Raw genomic sequence first — 20,607 nt, forward strand, 5'->3', positions numbered from 1 at the left:
CCATCTCCACAGCTACTTAAGTCAGCACCTTCATACTCCACGGCTCCCCCTCCACCCCCTTTCAGTGAGGTTGTTTCAAACTTTTGTAATACAGTTGAGTTCTCTTGTCACTGTGCATTCCTTCCTGGGATCCCCTGACCTCCTAGTTATTTTAAAGTTTGTATACATTAAATTTTATTCTTTGTAGTCTACAGTTCTATGGACTTTAGCAAGTATGTCATGTATCCACCATTATAGTTTGGGCTTTAGCAAGTATATCATGTATCCACCATCATAGAGAATAGTTTCACGGTCCTAAAAATTCCCTGTTGCTCCACCTATTCTCTTCCTTCCTTCCTTTTTCTTTTTATTGTATGTATAGTTTTGCCTTTTGCAGAATGTCATAGAATTAGAATCACATAGTACATTTTCTTTTAAGGTTTTCCTTTTATGAGATTCTGGGAAGAGGCTCTCCAATTTTGGAAGGAGGGTACAGACAAGAATCTAGGGCTTCTGTATTTTACTTTGAATAACGTTGAGAGTGGTTTATTTTTAAATCTTTGTGCTTACATCTTATTCTATGTTCTTTTCTTTCCTGTGTGTGTGTGTATGTGTGTGTGCATTTTCTTCAGAGTGTTTCGAATTATGGATGACAATAACAACCGGACCCTTGATTTCAAAGAATTTTTGAAAGGACTAAATGATTATGCTGTGGTCATGGAAAAGGAAGAGGCAGAAGAGCTCTTCCGGAGGTTTGATAAAGATGGAAATGGAACAATAGACTTCAATGAATTTCTTCTCACATTAAGAGTAAGTGGCCTCATGAATCAGTGTATCTTCTGAGTTTGGCTTTCACGTGGTTTGGGTTGGTTATTTTGAGGTTTTGTTTTCAGAAGTTGTTACTGTGCTGTGGAGGAGATGGGAAGGAGATTGATAACAGGTTTAGGGACTTTTTGGAGTAACCATAATGCATGTCATTTAACAGCACACAATTTCATACCACTGAAAGGAATCAGATATTTCATCATATATCTTACAAAAAAAAGCTCATTTGCTTGTGTTGTCTGTGTCTGTGTTTTTTTTTTTTTTTCTATTTAGCCTCCAATGTCTAGAGCCAGGAAAGAGGTAATTATGCAAGCTTTTAGGAAGTTAGACAAGACCGGAGATGGAGTTATAACGATTGAAGATCTTCGTGAAGTGTATAATGCGAAACACCATCCTAAGTACCAAAATGGAGAATGGTCCGAAGAACAAGTATTCAGGAAGTTTCTGGATAACTTTGATTCACCCTATGACAAGGATGGATTGGTAAGTAAAAGAGCTTAACCTAAGTGAAGTTTCTTCTGTTGAATTTGTCATTGAAATTAGGAAATAGGTCCAAAGCCTTAAAAAGTACTTATAGCATATTCATTATAAATAGGAGTAAAATATCTCCTTAGAGACTATTTAGAAAGTCAGCAACTAAAGTGATGATATATGTGTGTGTGATATATGATATATATGTGATATATATATTGGTGAGAGGTCCACATATAGCTAAATACCCATCATTTGAAGAACACAATATTTTGATTTAACACTCCATTGCACAGTTCCTTATGTTTACCATACTTAGCCAGCCATATTCCAATGAACTCGACTAGGGTAAAGCCTATTTAACTTCAAAATGAAACCATGGTTTAATTTTTTGGAACATGATTCACAAGGTATTTCAAGATATTGAAGTGCTTTTCACACTCATCCTTACAGTATCATTTGTTATCACACTTTGCTGTGTGGAAATGCCATTTAAGGGAAGCTTTCAGCAAAGGGAATGCCAGATAACAGAATTTACTTCAATTTTGTCTTGAGTAGGCTTGAGATTAACTTGCATTTCTAAACTATAGTGAACTTAAAAACACCTGATCTCCATTAATGGTATCTTCAAGTTATGAACACATAGCTTGGTAGGGTAAGGAATTACATCTCTGCAACTGTGATGTTGTCTCCCCAGGCTGAGATGACAATGTCATCTGTCTTTTATCAACAGGCTTAAGTGGGCTTTTGAACTCAGAACCAGTTCTGGTCTTAGGTGTCCTAAAGGCCCTGATGATGGGGAAGGGAGTGTTCTACTTGGTCCACAGTCAGCACCAGCAGACGCCTGGGGAGGGTTACTCGGAACCCCTGTGTCACACAGGAAGGAGTAGTGGGGCACTGGGCAGGAAGAAAAGATATTAATGATAGGAATAGGAAGCAAGGCTTCCCTTTCTTAAGGGAGTTTCTCCCAACTTTTTCCATAAAACTTCATAGTGAGTCTAATTAGCAAGGGGTTAGGGGAGTAGTAAGGCAACCTTTCTTTCCTTCCTACTGATATTTTCCTGTTGGGGACAGAGAAATACCCTTCATTTTAGTTGAAGGATTAGAGAGGTGGATTAAAAAAAGGGCGGGGGGGGGGCGGGGGGCTAGATTCTCAGGGGAGCCTAATGCTTAGGGACAGAAGTAACAGAACCAAACCATATGTTTTCTTCCAACATTGCTGGTCTTTGATCTCTGAAATGGCAGTGGAAAAATAGTCAACTGCCATTTCCCCAAATTAGCCCGCCTCTACATGAGATCCCAGGGTGTACTTGCCTCCTCTCTGCAGGTGGTTCCTTCTCCTCGTTGCCAGGGGAAACCTCAGTTGCTCTTTTCTCTACCCCAAGTCAAAGTAGCCAGTTGTTATGATTCAGCTGATTTAAAGTTCCCACTTCTGTCCCTTTTGACATTTACTTTAACAAGCCATCTTAAGTTCTCAAATACTCATAAAGGTCATTGGGGTTTTTAGTAGTTACAGCATTTGCTATCACCTGACTATCACAGACACTGTGTTAATATCCAGCTGACTGTGCATGATCATCATCCAGGCTACGTATTAATAATGTACATTGCTGACTGTACTGCAGAACTACAGAATCTGATTATTTTTGGGTGGGGATCAAGGATTTACAGTTTTAGTAAGTACCCCAGATGGCTCTTATTCACATTCATATTTGAGATCATTGTCTCTAAAAGATTCAGAAGTACTTTTTAATTACTACATATAATATGCACATGAACCTCATTTGGCATAATTATGGAGCTGGATCATTTATTGACTACTTATCTACTGGATATAGTACTAAAGGTCTTAAAATACATAATGAAAATATTTTTGGAAAGTGATGTGGAATTCAAACTTTTGTTCATTGAATCATATTTTAAACACACAAAGAACTATTGATGTAAACAAACTCCACGATAAATTCTTTTATAAAGAGAAGAATTAGTCCTTAAGTGAGCTTTTCCAAATTGAGTTGTTTTATACATTAAGATTTCTTATGGTGAAGCATAGCTAGCTATGCTTGAAGCCAGTCCACTCATATATGGCTAAAAAATGTAGCGGATATCCAAATAAGACAGAATTTAGAGTAAGCCAATAAATTTAGCATACTCCTTATGATGCTGATATTTGTGAACTTGTAATAGTTTGGGCTAAGTTCTCAGGTAGTCATAAAAACTCCTGAGTTTGTAGCAGTCATGGATTTTGATGTAATGGATCCTGTGTTAATAATCCTCACACCCCATCCTCAGAGCCCTCTGTGCACCAGAAGCCATATGGATAGAGGTATGAAAGCAACCAAATCATGTATGAAGTGAACCTTCCTCACTCTAATTCTATCCCTAAAACCCACCCTAGTTGGGTGAGATTTTCATTTCTTACTTTTTTATTTTTATTTTTTAATTTTTTAAAATGTTTATTTACTTTGACAGAGAGAGAAAGAGAGAGCGTGTGAGCAGGGGAGGGGCAGAGAGAGAAGAAGACAGAGAATTCCAAGCACTGGCAGTGCAGAGCCCAACACGGGGCTCAAACTCACGAAATGTGAGATCATGACCTGAGTCAAAATCAAGAGTTAGACTCTTAACCCACTGTGTCACTGGGGTGCTCCACTTCTTCCTTTTTTTAATATCTAGGTTTGGAAGTTTTCATTTATATATGTTATTTTACAATTACAAGTATATTTTTTAGATGTCAGAAGTAGATTTGCCTTTGAGTAAATATGGGTCTTACCGTCTTCTCTCATATAGAAATTTTTTAATAATTAAAAATATTTTAAATACATTACTGAGTGTATATAAATAACCTAAACTTATTTTATGATTTTTCTAATCAGTCTGAAACAGAGAAAAAGGTACTGTGTTCTGTACCATGACTCAAATATTTCCAATGCTCCCATTCAGGACCTTCTCCATTATATAACGAATATTTTGTCAATTCACGGTAGCATCGTCAAGAGGCTGATCCAAGAGCAGAGGTGTCCATTCTCTCCCTTTTTACTAATGTCAAACAAAATAATTAAGTAGGAGTAGTTATTATGACTGAAAATTAATTTACTACAATGAGGGAAAACTTGGGGAAATTATAGGATTTGTCATTCAGGCTATTCTGAGTATAAATTGAGTCTCAGGAAACAAGCAAACACTTCACTAAGAATAACTGATGGCCTTTTCTGAAATGATCAAATATATTAGCTCTGATGTCTGGTTTTATGTAATCTGACTTCTGGAAGGTTTAATGCTGGATAACTGGGAAATGCAAAGGAGGACATAAGTAAAGAAATTGAAGAAAGGAGAACACTAATGGTATTCTAATTTTAACAAAAGCTATGCACATATTTATTTCTACTTCTAGACCATCGAAAAGCCCAGCTCAACTATTAGTTCAGTCCAACGACTTTCTTCCTTCTGCTTTTTACTGTTTTGTGGGTGGTGGGGTGGGGGGTAAGTACAGGGAGAGAAATTTCGTCCCCTGACTTTTTTTTTTCTCTGTTCACTTATGATTACAGTAAAAAAGGCAAGTGGGTTGATCAGCTCATATGATTATTAGAAGACATAAGTAGGCACTCTGGAAGGGGGGTTTTGAATTATTTATGGATTTCACTTTTTGATGTTTTTAATCTTTCATGACATTTAAAATTGAGGGCTGACTAGGGGTGCCTCAGTGGCTCAGTTGGTTAAGGGGCCGACTTTGGCTCAGGTCATGATCTCAAGGCTTGTGAGTTTGAGCCCCGCATGGCGCTCTGTGCTGACAACTCAGAGCCTGGAGCCTGCTTTGCATTCTGTGTCTCCCTCTCTCTCTGCCCCTCCCCCTCTTGTGCTCGCCGCAAGCTCTCTGTCTCTCAAAAATAAATAAACGTTAAAAAAATTTTTAATTGAGGGCTAACTAGAGAACAACAAATTTCCCAGCCATTGTTGTTGTGTCTGTGTCCTCCCATGGAAGCAGGGCTGTACTTTGGGTTACACTGATTGCTCACAGAGATCCTTCCAACAGGAAGACAATTCCTTCTCTGAGTCAACTAATCCTGTCAGCTACTATGGTTAAATTGCAGTGTACATATCACCGACAGCTATTAAAAAATAAGATTGATACCTGTTTCTTCTTTCTAGCAGTAAAGTGATATAAAATCTAGCCTGGGAAAACACATTGGTTGCTATACCAAAGAGACAGTTCTAAGAACAGGATGGAGAGAACCCAGGCTAGTGTGAGGGGGCATGGAGGAGGGGCATCTTTTTTCACTCACTTTGTGCCTTGAATGAGTAATTTCTATCTTAAAAAAGCATGAAGTTAAGGAGGATTTAACTATAAATCTATTTCTTTATCCACAGGACAGAATTCCACTTTCTAAAAGGTAACACATTACTTGCCTCGACCCCAGGGCATGCCATGTTGTTTCTCATGTGTCACAGAAAGCCTGTACTAACTACAGCTAAAGAAACTTGTTTCTTGCTCTGAATTTCAGTCTCACTGATCCGAACAGATGGGTTCCTGCTCTTAAAGAGAGGCGAGAACCTATGTTTCACTTTCCATTTAGGTTGGTGTGGAAATTTTCAAGATTTTCTATTCATCTTCCCCTCTGCCACCCATCAAGGCCATCCTCAGCTTGACTCTGCTCTTGTCTGAGATCTATTCTTGATCTGTGTCATTAAAAAGCTTCCTTGACCAAAGTTCCCCTCCCATTTACAGGTACTAGAAATATGCTTCCATTGAAGTGGTGGGAAGCAAAGTTATGTTTTTGTTTCTGACTTTTCCATTGCAGGTGACCCCCGAGGAGTTTATGAACTACTATGCAGGGGTGAGCGCATCCATTGACACTGATGTGTATTTCATCATCATGATGAGAACTGCCTGGAAGCTCTAAATGTAGGATCTGGGGACCAGGGCATTGGGTGCAGCCACATGGCTCCAAATGATTAAACATCAGCCCCAAACCAGGATCACACTGGATTTCATGTTCATCCCAGTGATTCTTCCCTGTCAACACACACTGCATTTTCTAGGGCAGGCATGACACTATGTAGTTAGCTGTGACTTAACTTCTCTGAAACTGTTTCCTTAGCTCTAATATAGGAATTAATTAAAATAAGATTTGGAAAGCTCTTAGAGCCAGGCTCTAGGATACATACATGTGTCTAATAAACATTAAGTGCCTTCCTTGGCCATTAATAAAAGTTTGAGTATTTTAATTATAATTCCCACTCACACACCCACAGTCTTTCTCCACATCCTTTTAGATGGTCTATTTCTAGGTGTGAGAATTCATCTGTTTTTATGACTGACTGTAAATTTTCTTTAAGTTTATTTATTTATTTGGCAAGAGAGAGACAGAGAGAGGGAGAGAGAGAGAGAGCTCACAAGCACACATGAATGGGGGAGGGGCAGAGAGAGACAGGGAGAGAGAGACAATCCCAAGCAGACTCCATTCTGTCATCGCAGAGGAGACAGATGAGGGGCTCAAACTCATGAACTGTGAGATCATGACCTGAGCTGAAACCAAGAGTCAGATGTCTAACTGACTGAGCCACCCAGGCACCCCCCTGACTTTAAGAGCTTCAGTTACAAATTGGGTACCAGAAGAGAACACACATTAGCCTCAATTTTTATACCTGAATCTTGAGTTTCTCTGCCCGTGGTTTAGGGAAGCCTTGGTGTGGTGAATAGATTAGAATGACATTTTTGGGTCATCTAAAGCTTCTGTGAGATGGGAGGCCATTTCCTTGAGCAGTAGAGCTAGGACCATCCCTGTGGTTAAAATTTGAGGCTGGGCTGTGCTCTCAGATTTTATGGGGGACCTCTTGTTTAGTGAGTGAGCAGATTGTATCATCAAGCCTTTGTCCGGTGGAACGTTCATCTCCCCTCTCCCTGCCATGGGCCAATGATGTTGACATTCCCACCATCACAAGAGGGTGGGGTATGACATAGACAAGGGTCACAGGCCTACTCCAAAGAGTGTGTTCCATCTTGACACTTTATGGCCCAAAGTATTCTCCTTCCAGCCCTAAGCTTTGGCTTTATATCGTCAATGTGCAAGAATCTCCCCATGAAAGACTTCGAAGCAAAGGCAGCTTCAGCTGTTAGGAAATAGATGTTGAAACTATCACTCTCCTTCTATGTGTTCTGTGTCTGGGGTCAGAGATAAAAACACAGTGATCAGCCCTTTGGCTGTGATGCTGGAGGTAATAACCACCTGCCTTGTTATCAGGGCCATCCTTTTTTGTCTCCTCTGTCCCTGGCTGTACTCATCCCCTGGCTTGGGGGCATGCATTGGGATAATAGTTAAGATCCCATGTATTTAAGTGGCTCTAGAATTAGGGTCAAGCACACTTGCCATATTTTGTACTAATTCACTTATTTACTTTTATCTCACAGACTTGGAAGTCTAGATCACGATACACTTTGATTTAAAATTTGTGTTTAGAGCAGGTGTTTCCAGATGAGAATCATGGTAGTTTGCTTGTTGTCTAGAAGCTAAACTCCCACAGACTCTGATGACAGACTGGAGAAGTGACCTTTTTCTTGAGGATGGGAGCACCCCCAAATTTTGGGAAGCTAGTTTTTCAGAAATTAATTACACAAGTTTGGTTTTTCACTGGACTTATTATCTAGGCTTATATAAAGATTGGAAGGCTGAAAGATGCCAAGTATTATGAAGAAATATGTAGAAATGAGGCAGAAATCCAGTAGAAATTGTGATGGGCTGTATAAGAAAAATATCCATGTTTTCTGTAACCTGTACTTTGCCAGTCGTGGCTAAGGAGAGGTTCCTGGTTTCCTGGCCATGGGCAGTTTCAAGCCTACTGCTCTAGATAGATCTGTGTCTTTGATTCTAGGAATGACTCATACCTCTGCTTAACTGGGGACATAGAGTTAGCATGTGATTCTGAACAAGGGCTAGGCCATAGCTATCAGCTTCGTCTCCCCCAGTCATATTTTTACTTCCTGTCTAAATGGGGCACAGGCCATGCTCTCAGATTTTAGATAACACGTGCCTCACAGTCTGTTTGGTCACATTCAGTTATCTCTCTTCTAGCAGGTCAGGTTGTGGGTCCAAAAGTGAGGATTCCCCCAAGAGCCTCTCCCCTACCCCCCTCCTCCCTCCACCCCTGTAAACAAGATCTAGCAAGTTGATCATCAAGGATCACTCCACTCCTATTTTGAGCCTTCTCTGTGATTTCTGGCCTAGTCAGAAATTTAACTCAATTATTATAAATTTGACTGTATTATAAATTTAACTCATTATTTAACTCTATTCCTTCTGGTAGCAGTGGGAGGAACAGAGAAGAGTCATTTAAGAAAAATCATTTGCTAATACTTTTCTGGATGTAGTTTTTGTTTATTTGACTTTCACAATTTAAATTTTACTCCCATTTGCAAATTAAAAAGTAAGTACCGAGGTCAGAAGATAAAACACGATAAAAAAATCTCCAAAATAACCCGTAGGAGCACCTTACCTGTTGGGTCTGAACCCCAGAGAGCAAGTAAACATACAAGCCAAAGATAAGAGGGTGAATTTAGTAGCTTCTCCTGAAACAGAAACAGTGTATGTGAATATTCTGAGAATCGTGATTGTTCAGAATAAGCCGCCAATATCAGTACTGTATCTGGGTTCTAGCTCCCCCTAAAGGCAACCCTAAGGAGGAAGGGAGGGGTGACCCTAACTCAGCCTCTCTTCAAGGGCTGGTTCACATCCTGCCTGAGTTCCCTTCAGAAGCACAGGTGAGTAATTCAAGAAACGTTGGTGTCGTAGTCTAGGGCAGAATTCCTCCTGTCATTCTGCACGGCTAATTTTCTGACATTCATAGACATTCAAACCTTGATAGAATTTTTCTTCCCAGACCCAAATGGCACCCTGGAGGCTGATGTATGGCTGTTGGTGGTTTGGTGGCAGCATGGAGTAACACTTCATACCCTAGTAGCAGCTTTCTAAGGCAGAGCTGCCCCCCCCGCCCCCAAGTAGGCTGTAGATTGGCTTTGTCACATCACAGTGTTAGATTGAATACATCCCACTGGTAAATATGTATTGAGTCACTGCTATGTGCCCTGTTATATTCTAGGCTGTGGGGATAGAGGAAGGAGCTAGAATGAATGTAAATAAAACCACTGGCTTTCAAACCAAACTAATAGCCCAGAGCTAAGATATCAGAGAGGAAGCATAGGCACTGAAGCCAAGACAGTTGCAGCCCTTTATATGGCAGTGTGTTGTAGAGCATGTAGTAAATTTGTTGAATGTAGACAATCTATCAAGACAATGTCAGGAAAATACTCTTCTGTTCTTGGAAGCAGACCATTGTGTCTGCCTTTCACTTCTCTTGGCCAGTGTGGATTGCCTCACTGAGCCACAAGAGTACAAGCAGGTAATGATTCAAGCCTCTTTAGGCACCCAACAGATGGAATTTGTTCTGCTGATGTTTAATCAAGTGGAGAGATGAAATTAACCAAATGCATTTTTGGCTGGTGTGTGGGTGCCCTTCTGCTCCCCTTTCATGAAATTCTACTAACACCTCTGAGCGCTATACCCTTTTGGATTTATGCACAACTCTCTGGGGCATAGAGAATCATGGCAGTTCCAATTTCTCAGTTCAGTCCATAGAATGGCTTTCTTGGAAATTATAGGCTGTTCTTTTAAATCAAGAGCTTGTTGAAAGAAGCAGCAAAGTTTTACATTTCAGAAATGCTTATGATTCAAGGAAAAACAAAGGGGCCAAGGATCTGATAGGTTGTCATATAATGTTATCTTCATATAATTGATCCTTTTGAAAGCCAATGTCTCTAAGCATGATCCTACTCTTCCGGGTCGCTGATGTGGAAACTATATAACCTTGATGGAGATAGCCGGTTCTTTTCTTCTCATAAAAAAGCTCACTAAATGAATACCTTAAAATTATGTCTTGTAAAACAGATGACGGGTGAAATCTGTTGGAAGAAACATAAACAAATGATTGATGGGGGTTCTGAGAACACTGCTGTGTGAGAAGAGTTCTTTTGCCACCTCAGTTGGTGCGGTGAGAGGTTGTGGTGAAGCAGCTCTTCCTCTCTGAGAATAGCATGACCTTCTTGTTTTATTTTCACACCTGCTTCGCCAAAGCCAGTATCTTCCCTCAGCAGAATAGAGTGGAAGGTGCTCATTAGGAGTGCAAGACACTGAAACTATGAGCCACCAACCATTAGCTGAGGTTTTGATAATGGACCTGGCAACTACCAGAAAGGTATATTGTATCAGGGAAAGAAAAATCTCCTAATGTAATGGTCTATTTTCTTTTGTTCTAGATTCTTCTTCCTCTTCATAAGTGGAATTTATTTATGGTTTCTCTGGAGTGTTACACAAATCCTAACAGCCATTGAACACGGGTGATGCAATTTCTGTTTCACCAAAGTTCCTGTGAGCACCGTGGGTTTCCTGTTCCCACTCTCACTCCCAACATGGGGTCAAGTGGCAGATAGCCAAGATATGCACAGGGTCATACCCATTACGCTGCCCATGTAACTATCATTCATCTCCAGTTTCATTCTGCTCTAGGTCCCATAATAAATTTAAGATGGACCCTGTGACTCAGAGCTCAAGCACCTGAAATTTGAAGCCAGACCTGAGTATGTAGCTTGTAATCCTGTCATGAAAGACTTGAGTTACTTTTTCTTTCTTTCTTTTTTTTTTTTTTTTTTTTACCAACCTTAAAATTTGGCGCTCAGACACTGGTATTGATTCTGGGAACATCTTGATCTTCAATTTGAAAGGTTTGAGTTGCTTGTCTCCTAGAAACACTTAGGCCACATGCGGAACTGATGACAATCAGTGCTCGGAGAGAGCCTTAGAGCACGAAAGGGACCCATAATTGAGAGAAAATGACAGATGGCAGAGTAGTTTGCTCTTGCCACGGTTATAGGGAGCCCCAAAGCACTTCCACCTTGATGGGATAAAGTGCAACAGAAATGCAAGGCATTACCAAACGTCAGGCACTGACTTAATGAGACCCAGATCATTCTTTTAGTTTCCAAGGGGGACTGGAAATTAAATTCTGTTCCACAGATTGCATACTTAGTCATGCCTCAAATCTCATTTAGCAATATCATTCAGCATTCATTTATTTAAGATTATCTTTGAAGCTGCACAGTAAATACCATAAATCACCATTAATTTAAGCTTTGCTAATTGAGTTCATTTAGATAGGGTTTGAATGAAAATTTACTTTTGTTTCATCTATACTAAAGAGAATGAGCAGGTCAGTATATAAAGATTATAGGAGCTGTGCCTACCTACATTCATGTGTGTTTTATAGGTACTTGGAGAGATCTATTTACATATGAATGCCATTAGTAGGCTAGTCCTAAAAAGTTCCCACATATCTCAAAACCGTCCTAGGCCAATTGTTTGATGGCAAAGCTTTATTTATGCAACTGTACGTAACACAAACTATTTTCTAGATATTGAGGCATTCCTATATGTAAATCCTATCCTGATTGTATTTTAAATAGAAATTGAAGCTGAAAAAACAATGTTTTATAAGGCACAATTTCCATGACATTTATGCTATAAATTTTAAAATATTTTGTTTAAAAAGTTATACATGCTTATAGTAGTAAGCTACATATACATTGAAAGTAAGAATTTGTCATAAAAGCAATAGTTAGGATATTACTTCAAGGAATCAGAAATTGAGAAGTTTTTGAGTTACAAAATTAGATATGGTTTAAATATATAATACCAACTTTGTCATTGTTATTTTATCATACCGTGCCTTGCCATTAACATGATTCTGATTTAATAGAATTTCTTCAATTTAAGGCTGGAAAACATTAACTACCCTTGTACTAAAAGAGTTCATCTAGTTTTTATTTCTGTTTTAAGGTCTTTCTAAAATCTATTTCTTCTTAATTAGCTAACACGTTACGTATCATGCTTCTTTAAAAGTTTACTTCCTAGATGGTGCTTTTGGATCATTTAAAAATGTTATGTGTGTGATATTTCAATTTCAGGTTATGGAGTTTATTCTTTGAAAATGATGAGGCCCTGTTCAAACTGTACTTGCTCATGTTTTTAAAAGAACAAAATGTAATCCACCCCCCCCCCCAAAAAAAAAACCCCACATTATTTTGACAGCCAAGAATGAGAGTTTGAAAATTTTATGTTAACATTCATTTTCTTGCAGGCTTGGACTACTTCTATCTAGTGGGCCAAGCAAGTTCCCACAATGCTCAGCCTCTGAGTGGTGCCCCTAGGACTGCGGGCAATAGAATTACTCTATGTGTTGGTATTGAGGAATGGGGGTGGTTAAGAGGGATGAGAGAGAAATGGAACCTAGGGGCTGATTCCTGCTCTTTTACTTTCTCGTTTCCCATTATAGGAGGCACAGGGCCAACTATGAAATGCTAACATGTATCCTGACCAAATTGAGAAATTGGCCTTCTAGCACTTCTTATATGGCTAGTTCCTTGCCCTCTGCTATTGAATACCAGGCATCATGGATTCCTGGGTGACCAAGGATCCTGGAAAGTGCCCCCACTCTCTAGTTCTATCCTTACTTATGTGATCAGCCTAAACTTTCCCTAAAGAGCTTTTTATCTGTGCATTTATGCTGTAAATTTCTCTATCCTAATGTACTAATAATAATCACAGGTACAATCATACAAATAATGCTCTAAAGTAGTGCTTTCTCATAGAAACTTCTGTGATGATGGAAATATTCTACATCTGTGCTCTCCAAGATGTCAGCCACTAGCCACATATGGCTACTGAGCAGTTTAAATGTGGCTAGTTCAACTGAGGAATTCAATTTTTCATTATGTTTAATTTTAACTAATTTAAATTTAAAAGCCATGTGACTAGTGGCTACTGGATAGCACAGTTCCAAACATTTTTTATCTTAATGCAAAAAAATGATGGCCAGTGGGCTGGCAAATCTTGCAAATGCCCCACCTTAGAGGGGAAAGGAAAACCAAGTACCCTGATCCCCAATTACCTGAGTTTCTTGATTGCCAATGGCAATTCAGACTCAATAGAAAACATTTCAGGGAGAATGTAAAATGCTCTACTAAGACTCACATGTTTTGACACAATTTCCTTCTTTTCCCCTTGCTTTATCTGCTCCCCCCCAACCAGGTTTCAAAAGAAGAATTTTTGAACTATTACGCTGGTGTTAGTGCTTCTATTGACACCGACGCCTATTTCATTTTAATGATGACAAAATCCTGGAGATTATGACACTGTCTATTAATTCTTTTGGAAATCATGGACTCTCAGAGAGTGGAATGACTTTGAAAGAAGTCCACTGCTATAGATTTGTGATAAGATATAAACTGAAGTTTCTGAAAAAGCTAGCCTATGAAAAGCAATAGATCTTCAGTCATCTTACTTAATTGCCTGGAACATATTCATATTCTTAAATGCCTAGGATATATATTTAAATCAGAAAGAAAGGAAGAACAGAAGGAAGAAAGGAAGCCATGGAGTGAGGCTGGAAAGTGGTTCTTAGGTGAAATCATGTATTTCTTGTTATAGTTGTTTCTCTTATAGGTGTACATGTAGGTGGTTCCCCAACTTTCACTTATTTGTTGTCTTTGGAGTCTTTAGCAGGAGGTGATGATAAAAGGATTGGAGGAACATCTGACTGTGTAAAATATCCTGAGCTTACTTATTTTAATGTGTCTCTTGGTGAATACAAATAAAATTTATTTTATTCTGAAATTTAGTGGCTTTTTTACCCCCCTATTTTCATATTTTGATCCAGGGATTTAAAGTCATCAAATTCCCACACATGAATGAACGGGGACATAAGTGATTCTGGGGACAAATGGAGGGTGAGCTCAGTTGGCCCTCTTAGTTGAAGGCTGGGTTTTCATGGAGTGGGATCACTTCCTGGGTTGGCCTATTAGGATGAAAAGCAGTGCACAGGGAAATCGATGGGCTTATAAGAAGCCTTGGAGACTTTCTGGAGCTTTAAGGTAAATTGATGAGGAGGACTTTGAAAATGTTTTGGGAATTCATCTTTGGAACCTACATTTAGGTGATACCAGGTTTCTGGACCCATTTCTCTTCCTCTAATATCTGCTTCTCGGGAAACAAAAGTGGCTGAGAATTGATTACTCATATAACCACAGGCTCTTCACCTTGAAAAGATGAAGAAATGAAGTGGGAGAGGAGAGGAAAGGCTGATGCTGTGCTTCTCAAACTTAAAAAAATTTTTTTTAAAATACTTATTTATTTTGGGAGAAAGAGAGAGTGCAAGTGGGGGAGGGAGAGAGAGAGAGAGGAAGAGAAAGAATCCTAAGCAGGCTTTGCCCTGTCAGTACAGAGACCAACATAGGGCTCAAACTCACAAACCATGAGGTCACTACCTAAGCCTAAACCAAGAGTCACTCAACCAACTGACTACCCAGGTGCTCCACTTCTCGAACTTTAATGAGTACCCAAATCACCGGAGACTCTTGTTAAAATGCTAATACTATTTCAGAAGGCTGGATTGGGGTTCAAACTTTAACTTGTTAACAAGCTTCTCTGTGATATTGATGCCTCTGGTTTTCAGGTAACACTTCAAGTTACAATGGATAGAGACACCAGCCTGTATATTTCCAGTACTTATGGTTTATTATTTTTCCATCTCTAGTTGGCCATCATAATTTGTGATTTTTGACTGCTGAGCCATCCTTTCTTTGTCTTGAAGTTCTGAAAATATGAAGGAAGCATCAAGAAAATGTATGTGCCTCGCAGGCATGTGTAGGAGAGAAATAGCACTTCCAAGAGACCTTGTGTGGTGACATTCTAATTGGAGAATTTCTCACAGCCCAGGGCTGAGTCCCACAGCCTTCCAGCTTCGAGGATCTGAATGTGTCAGTCCACCGAGAGTAGGTCGTTGCTCAAGAGGGACTATACTGAGCAAGCTCATAGCAACCGTTGCTAAAACTGGAATGCCAAGCCATTCAACTACTATGGCATGTTAGGGTAATGTTTGATGTGGAAAACAAACTCTAAAATTTCTAAAAGTTCAAACAATGGGTATTTAGTTTTCATTCATGAAGCAGTATTATGTACCAGCTGTTTGTGGTCGATGAGCAGCTTTCCTCTGTGTAGTGATTCTGGGTTGCAAGATTCCTCCATCTTGTAGTTCGGCTGTTTTTCCAGGGTTTTGTAGTCAATGATATTCATGTGCCTGAAGAACAAGAGTGTATAGAGGAGACTGAACAACTTTCTGAAAAGCTGTGGTCTGGAAGGGACACCCTCTCTTCTGCTGGCGTTTCTGCTGATTTGATGATAACTAGTCACATGATTACATAGAAATGCAGGGGAGGCTGGGAAGCGTAGTCCTGGTCAGGGAATCTCCTTGCTGGTGAAAATATATCCAACATAAGGTCAATACAAATTTTAGTGGACTACTAGCTGTCTCTGCCACTTAAAACAGCAGTCCCCATTGCCTTCCATTTTCTTAGGGAGGCATGCTTGGTGGTCTCAGTAACCCATGTGGAATAAGATATTTTCCAGGTTGAAGGAGTATGGAATGGAGGTCTTTCTATCTTTAACCATGTTAACAACCAAGAAAACAACTTCTACAACCGTATCTGGTAATGATTTCCCCCTTAGCGAGTCTTGTCACTTGGGCTTTTATGGCTCTATTCCTGACCTTGAAATTCGTGCTAAGACAACACTGAGGCAATTTTCGTGTTTCATATTGGAGGGGAAAATTAAATCGTAAGAGAATGATCTTATCTGTAGATAATTCAGCAGAATAATCATCTTGATTTAATAAATCATGGGAAGGTTTTGGGGTTTGCAAGTGTTATATATTGATAATTAAAGTGGACTGTTATTACAGATAGAAATTGTAGGGAACAGTTTTAGAATCAAGTAGAGTTAAAAATCAGGATATCATTAAGATAATAGCCCTAACATATAATACCAGCTGCTAAAAATGGTAGGAGGGGAGATCTTACTTTTTTTGGTTGCAGGAGTGCAGGTAGTAGATGTTTGCACATGTTCCTTACTTTCACTTGAAACTATCAGATCCAAAATAAAATTCATTACTCCTTTCCATGCCCTCCATTAACCTCCCCCCACCATCTTCTACTTACACCAAGGATGCTTCTATCTCAGTCTGCGTCTTCAGCTACATGAGCAAGAAATCCCAGGATCTTTGTTCCCTCTCTTTCCAAGAGGCAGAATAAAGATGGTTAAGAGTTCAAATGCCAGAACCAGTCTGCATGGTTTAAAATCTGACTCTGTGTGGATTACGAGCTGTATAATCTTGGGCAAATTACTTGACTTCTCAAACCTCAGTTTCCTCACCTGTTAAGTGGAGATAATAGTAACTACACCACAGGATGAGGATTAAATGAGTTAATATATGGAAAGCACTTAGAACTTTACCTGATGCCAGGTAAGTAAGCTATGTAGAAGTGTGTGTTACTATTTTGCATCACTTTTTAGAGTCATCTGATTATATTTTAGGGTGTCCCTTCTCTCCTTCTCCACTGTACATGTTCAGTTCCTCTTACCTCAAACTCAGAATGGTCCCCAGATAAGTCCTTGCCTGCAGTCTTTTACCTTTTCCTCCACCCTTCACATTGATACCAAGATGATTTTTCCTAAGCCTCAGGTTCACCCATATCACTTCATTTCTTAAAGATGTTCAGTAACTCCCCAAGCCCATTTAAAAGTTAAGATATCTTGGCATGGCATTTAAGGCCTCCCTGATTTGTCCTGACCTATATATTTACAGACATCTGTCCCATCACATCCTTCATGTTTTCCATGCTTTGGTTATACAGTGTGCTCTCATAAAGAATTTCTCTGGTGTTTGTCCTGGGTTCTTGGAGCATGAGCTTCTAAAATTTCCTGAGTGAGAGCATGTCTTTGTTATGTTAACAAGGTGACCCAGAGTGAACACCTAGACAGTTTCAGGATGGGGACTGCTCACCAGAAAGCTGTACCATATGATGAAAGAGTTAGAACTTTGGGCCAGCCCACCTCTGAAAAGGGGAGGGGTTCTGGAGACTGAGTTCAGTTTCACAGACAATGATTTAATCAAGCATGCCCACATAAGGAACTCCAATAAAAACTCTTAATACTGAGTCTCAGTGGCACTTGCTGGTTGGTGAACATATTGATTTGCTGGGAGTGTGACATCCCATGATTTCAGAAGAAGAGAAGAGAGCACTCTGCATTTCCTCTCAGACTTTGCCTTACATGTCTCTTTACCCTCCTGATTTGCTTTCTTTATAATGAAACTGTAATTGTCAGTAAGCATAATGCTTTTCTGAGTTCTGGAGTCATGCTAGTGACTTACTGAAACTGAGGGTGTCATAGGAACCTGCATTTTGAACCAAGTGGCTATAAACTCAAGGCTGTAATATAAAAATCCTGCCTGAATTTGTAGCCTGCCTCACAGAATTCAGACTTAAGACTTCATCAACTCTTACCTGATGCCAGCTTGCCAGCTTGCTCTATGGACTTTCCAGCCCTCACAATCATGTGAACCACTTTCTTAAAATAAATCTATATATAGTTCCCTCTCTGTCTCTCTCTTTGTCTCCTCTCCACCGCCCCCTCCCCCCTCCCCCAGCCTACATTAACACACACTATTGGTTCTGTTTCTCTGGAGAACTCTGACTAATACTGATGTGCGAACAGCCCTGAAGTAAGAAGTAAACATCTGAAGTAAGAGCATTCTTGTTGGAGACTGTCCTCTATCACTTGAGGGGCCTGTCCTAACTCTGAGTGGTTAGTACCAGAATTGATTTTCAGTACACTCAGTTGGGGTTGAAGCAGCGTAACAAGCTGAGTGATTCTTTGCTAAACTGGCTCAAATCTCAAGGCCCAATTCAAAAGATAAAGTCTTTACAAAGCTTTCCACAATCTTCCCACAAGATTGACTTCCTCTTTCATTATTCTATTCCTCTTTTACTGAGTATATATGTGTCTTTATATCACAGTCTTCCAGTCAGATGTATAAGAAATTTTACTTTATTTTCTCTAATAGACTTTCAGGCTTGGAGCATTCCTCCATTCAAGATGGCTGGCAGAAAATGTAGCTTAAGTCTTTCCTGGGACTTCCACTTAAGGTTTTTCTATGGTTCTTAGATCTGGCATGCAGGGGAGGGGCAGGATATAATCTCAGCTCATACAGGCTATCCTTGAGACATCTACTGTTTTTCAAGGTCTCTTAAGTCCATTGAATTATGGCAGCTTCTCTACCATACTTGGGAAATGACAACTTTGAGAAGCTACTAATGGGGTAGATGAAGAGCTCACTTTCGAGAGATCTGTGGATATCTAAGTGAGGAATCCAACAGGAAGTTGGATATTCATCCATTAAACCAACAAGTATTTACTGAGAAAATATTCAGTATTATCAGTGAGTAATATCTTAGGTGCTGGGGATTTAACCTTGAACAAAAGACATATGATATATTTACTTGTGGAAGTTCAAATTATTAGACATGATTCTAAAGTTCAGGGTGTTGGTCTGGATGGATAGGAAAATCTTGAAGGTGAAGAGCCAGTGAATGTAATGAAAAAAGCAAAGGTAGGGGCGCCTGGGTGGCTCAGTCGGTTAAGCGTCCGACTTAGGCTCAGGTCACGATCTCGCGGTATGTGAGTTCGAGCCCCGCGTCGGGCTCTGTGCTGACTGCTCAGAGCCTGGAGCCTGTTTCAGATTCTGCGTCTCCCTCTCTCTCTGACCCTCCCCCGTTCATGCTCTGTCTGTCTCAAAAATAAATAAAAACGTTAAAAAAAAATTAAAAAAAATAAAAAAAAAAAAAAGAAAAAAGCAAAGGTACAAGAGATATCAGATGACTGAAGGGGCAAAGTTCTGGAGTAGGAGGGAAAGATGGAATAAAGGACTTAATGGTTGATTTGGTCTTCTACTGACAGAGGGGCATCTTCTCCTTTGACTGGGAGAACAGTTGTTAAGGATTTATGGGAATTTGGGAACTTGTAGATAGAAATAGAAAGAGAAGAAAAAGAGTCATGGCCCAGTTTTCTCAAAGCAAAGGCAAAAACATCTGCTGGGAATGAGGAGAACTGAGATTCAATGGGGGACTCGGGGAGGTGGAGATTTGGCAGTAGTCATGGAGGTCATTGGAAGGGAAAAGATGCTGCCAAGCACAAATAAAGGAAAGCACAAATTTATGTGGACACCATTTTGGCAGAATTATGAGATTTTTCAACCAGGATAGTAAAGCAGATAGGATAAAGAGATGTGAATCGTAGAGATGTGTCATATTGAAATAGGACTTTAGCTACCTCCATTTTGACCTCAATGTGTACTTTCTACCTAATTAGGTTCTTTTTTTCCAGCTTATTTCTGAACTCGGGCAAAAGACCTGCCAGGAAAAGCATCCCATAATGGGAACCAAAACCACATCTTCAAGCAATAACTGCCCTGATGCTAGCAAGACCCCACATCACTGACCCCAAAGCAGTGATTGACCTGACCTTTACTTCTCACCTACATGTACCCATCAACTTTTGTTCCATATTTTCCTTATATAAACCTAGAAGTATTTTTTTTTTACTTTGGAGACAGCCTCGGGGACATCAGACCTCTGTCTTCCTGGCCTCACTGAAATAAATTCCTTTCTTGTTTCACCACTGTTCATCTCTCTGCCTTTGGATTTTGTCAGTGATGAGTGGCCAAACCTGGTCTATTTGGGATTCCTGGAGCCAGGTGCTCTTTTGCACCCTTGGGCCCTGGTTACAATTTCATCTTGTTCCATAGTATCTATCTCTGCAATTTGCACACAAGAGGTGCTCAATGAACTGTACTGGAATTCAGTAATTATTTAAAAGATAGGAGGATAGGGAAATCTTGAAGTTCACTGTTGTGTCACCCATAACACAAGGAAGAAATCAGATGATGACTCTGGAACAGTAGAATCTCATTTTTTTTCTTGAATAAATCAGTATCAATGTTATTCTAGAAAATTAAACATTAAAGAAAGAAATGGAAGTTTTAATTCCAAGTAAGAATTATATTAAGAAACATTTTATTCTTTTAATTATTTTTATTATGATGATAAAACATATATACTCCCTTCCAAAAGGTAAAGAAGACAAATGTAGTAATTGGAAAATCCCTTACTTTTATATAGTAATTTATCATTCCATTCTTCTCCTTATTAATAACCACTGAAAACATTTTGGAGCTTTGCCTTCAAAGTTTTGCCTCAGAGTTTTTCTGAGCATATTCTAACTCTAATTTTCTTTCTCTGTCTATATATACTTTTTAAAAAATATATTTTGTAGTAGACACTTTTGTTTGCTTCTTTAACATCCTTTATTTCCTTCCTCTCACCCCTATTTTGTCCAG

General features: G+C 39.5%; 1 protein-coding gene across 4 annotated transcripts in view; it reads left to right on the top strand.

The window, feature by feature from the left end:
- Nucleotides 1–20,131, top strand: part of CAPSL (calcyphosine like) — a 38,319-nt gene extending 18,188 nt beyond the window's left edge. The window contains exons 3-6 of one of the 4 annotated variants that reach the window (XM_042996577.1): nucleotides 612–789; nucleotides 1,078–1,287; nucleotides 6,072–6,107; nucleotides 19,596–20,131. In XM_042996577.1, coding sequence (XP_042852511.1) covers nucleotides 612–789; nucleotides 1,078–1,287; nucleotides 6,072–6,107; nucleotides 19,596–19,709 — 538 coding nt within the window. In that variant the 3' untranslated portion in view covers nucleotides 19,710–20,131. The other 3 variants (XM_007097413.3, XM_042996597.1, XM_015544409.2) reach the window with 3 other exon arrangements.
- Nucleotides 20,132–20,607: the final 476 nt, after the last annotated feature.

Source organism: Panthera tigris, chromosome A1 (assembly GCF_018350195.1).
Source record: "Panthera tigris isolate Pti1 chromosome A1, P.tigris_Pti1_mat1.1, whole genome shotgun sequence".
NCBI lineage: Eukaryota > Metazoa > Chordata > Mammalia > Carnivora > Felidae > Panthera > Panthera tigris.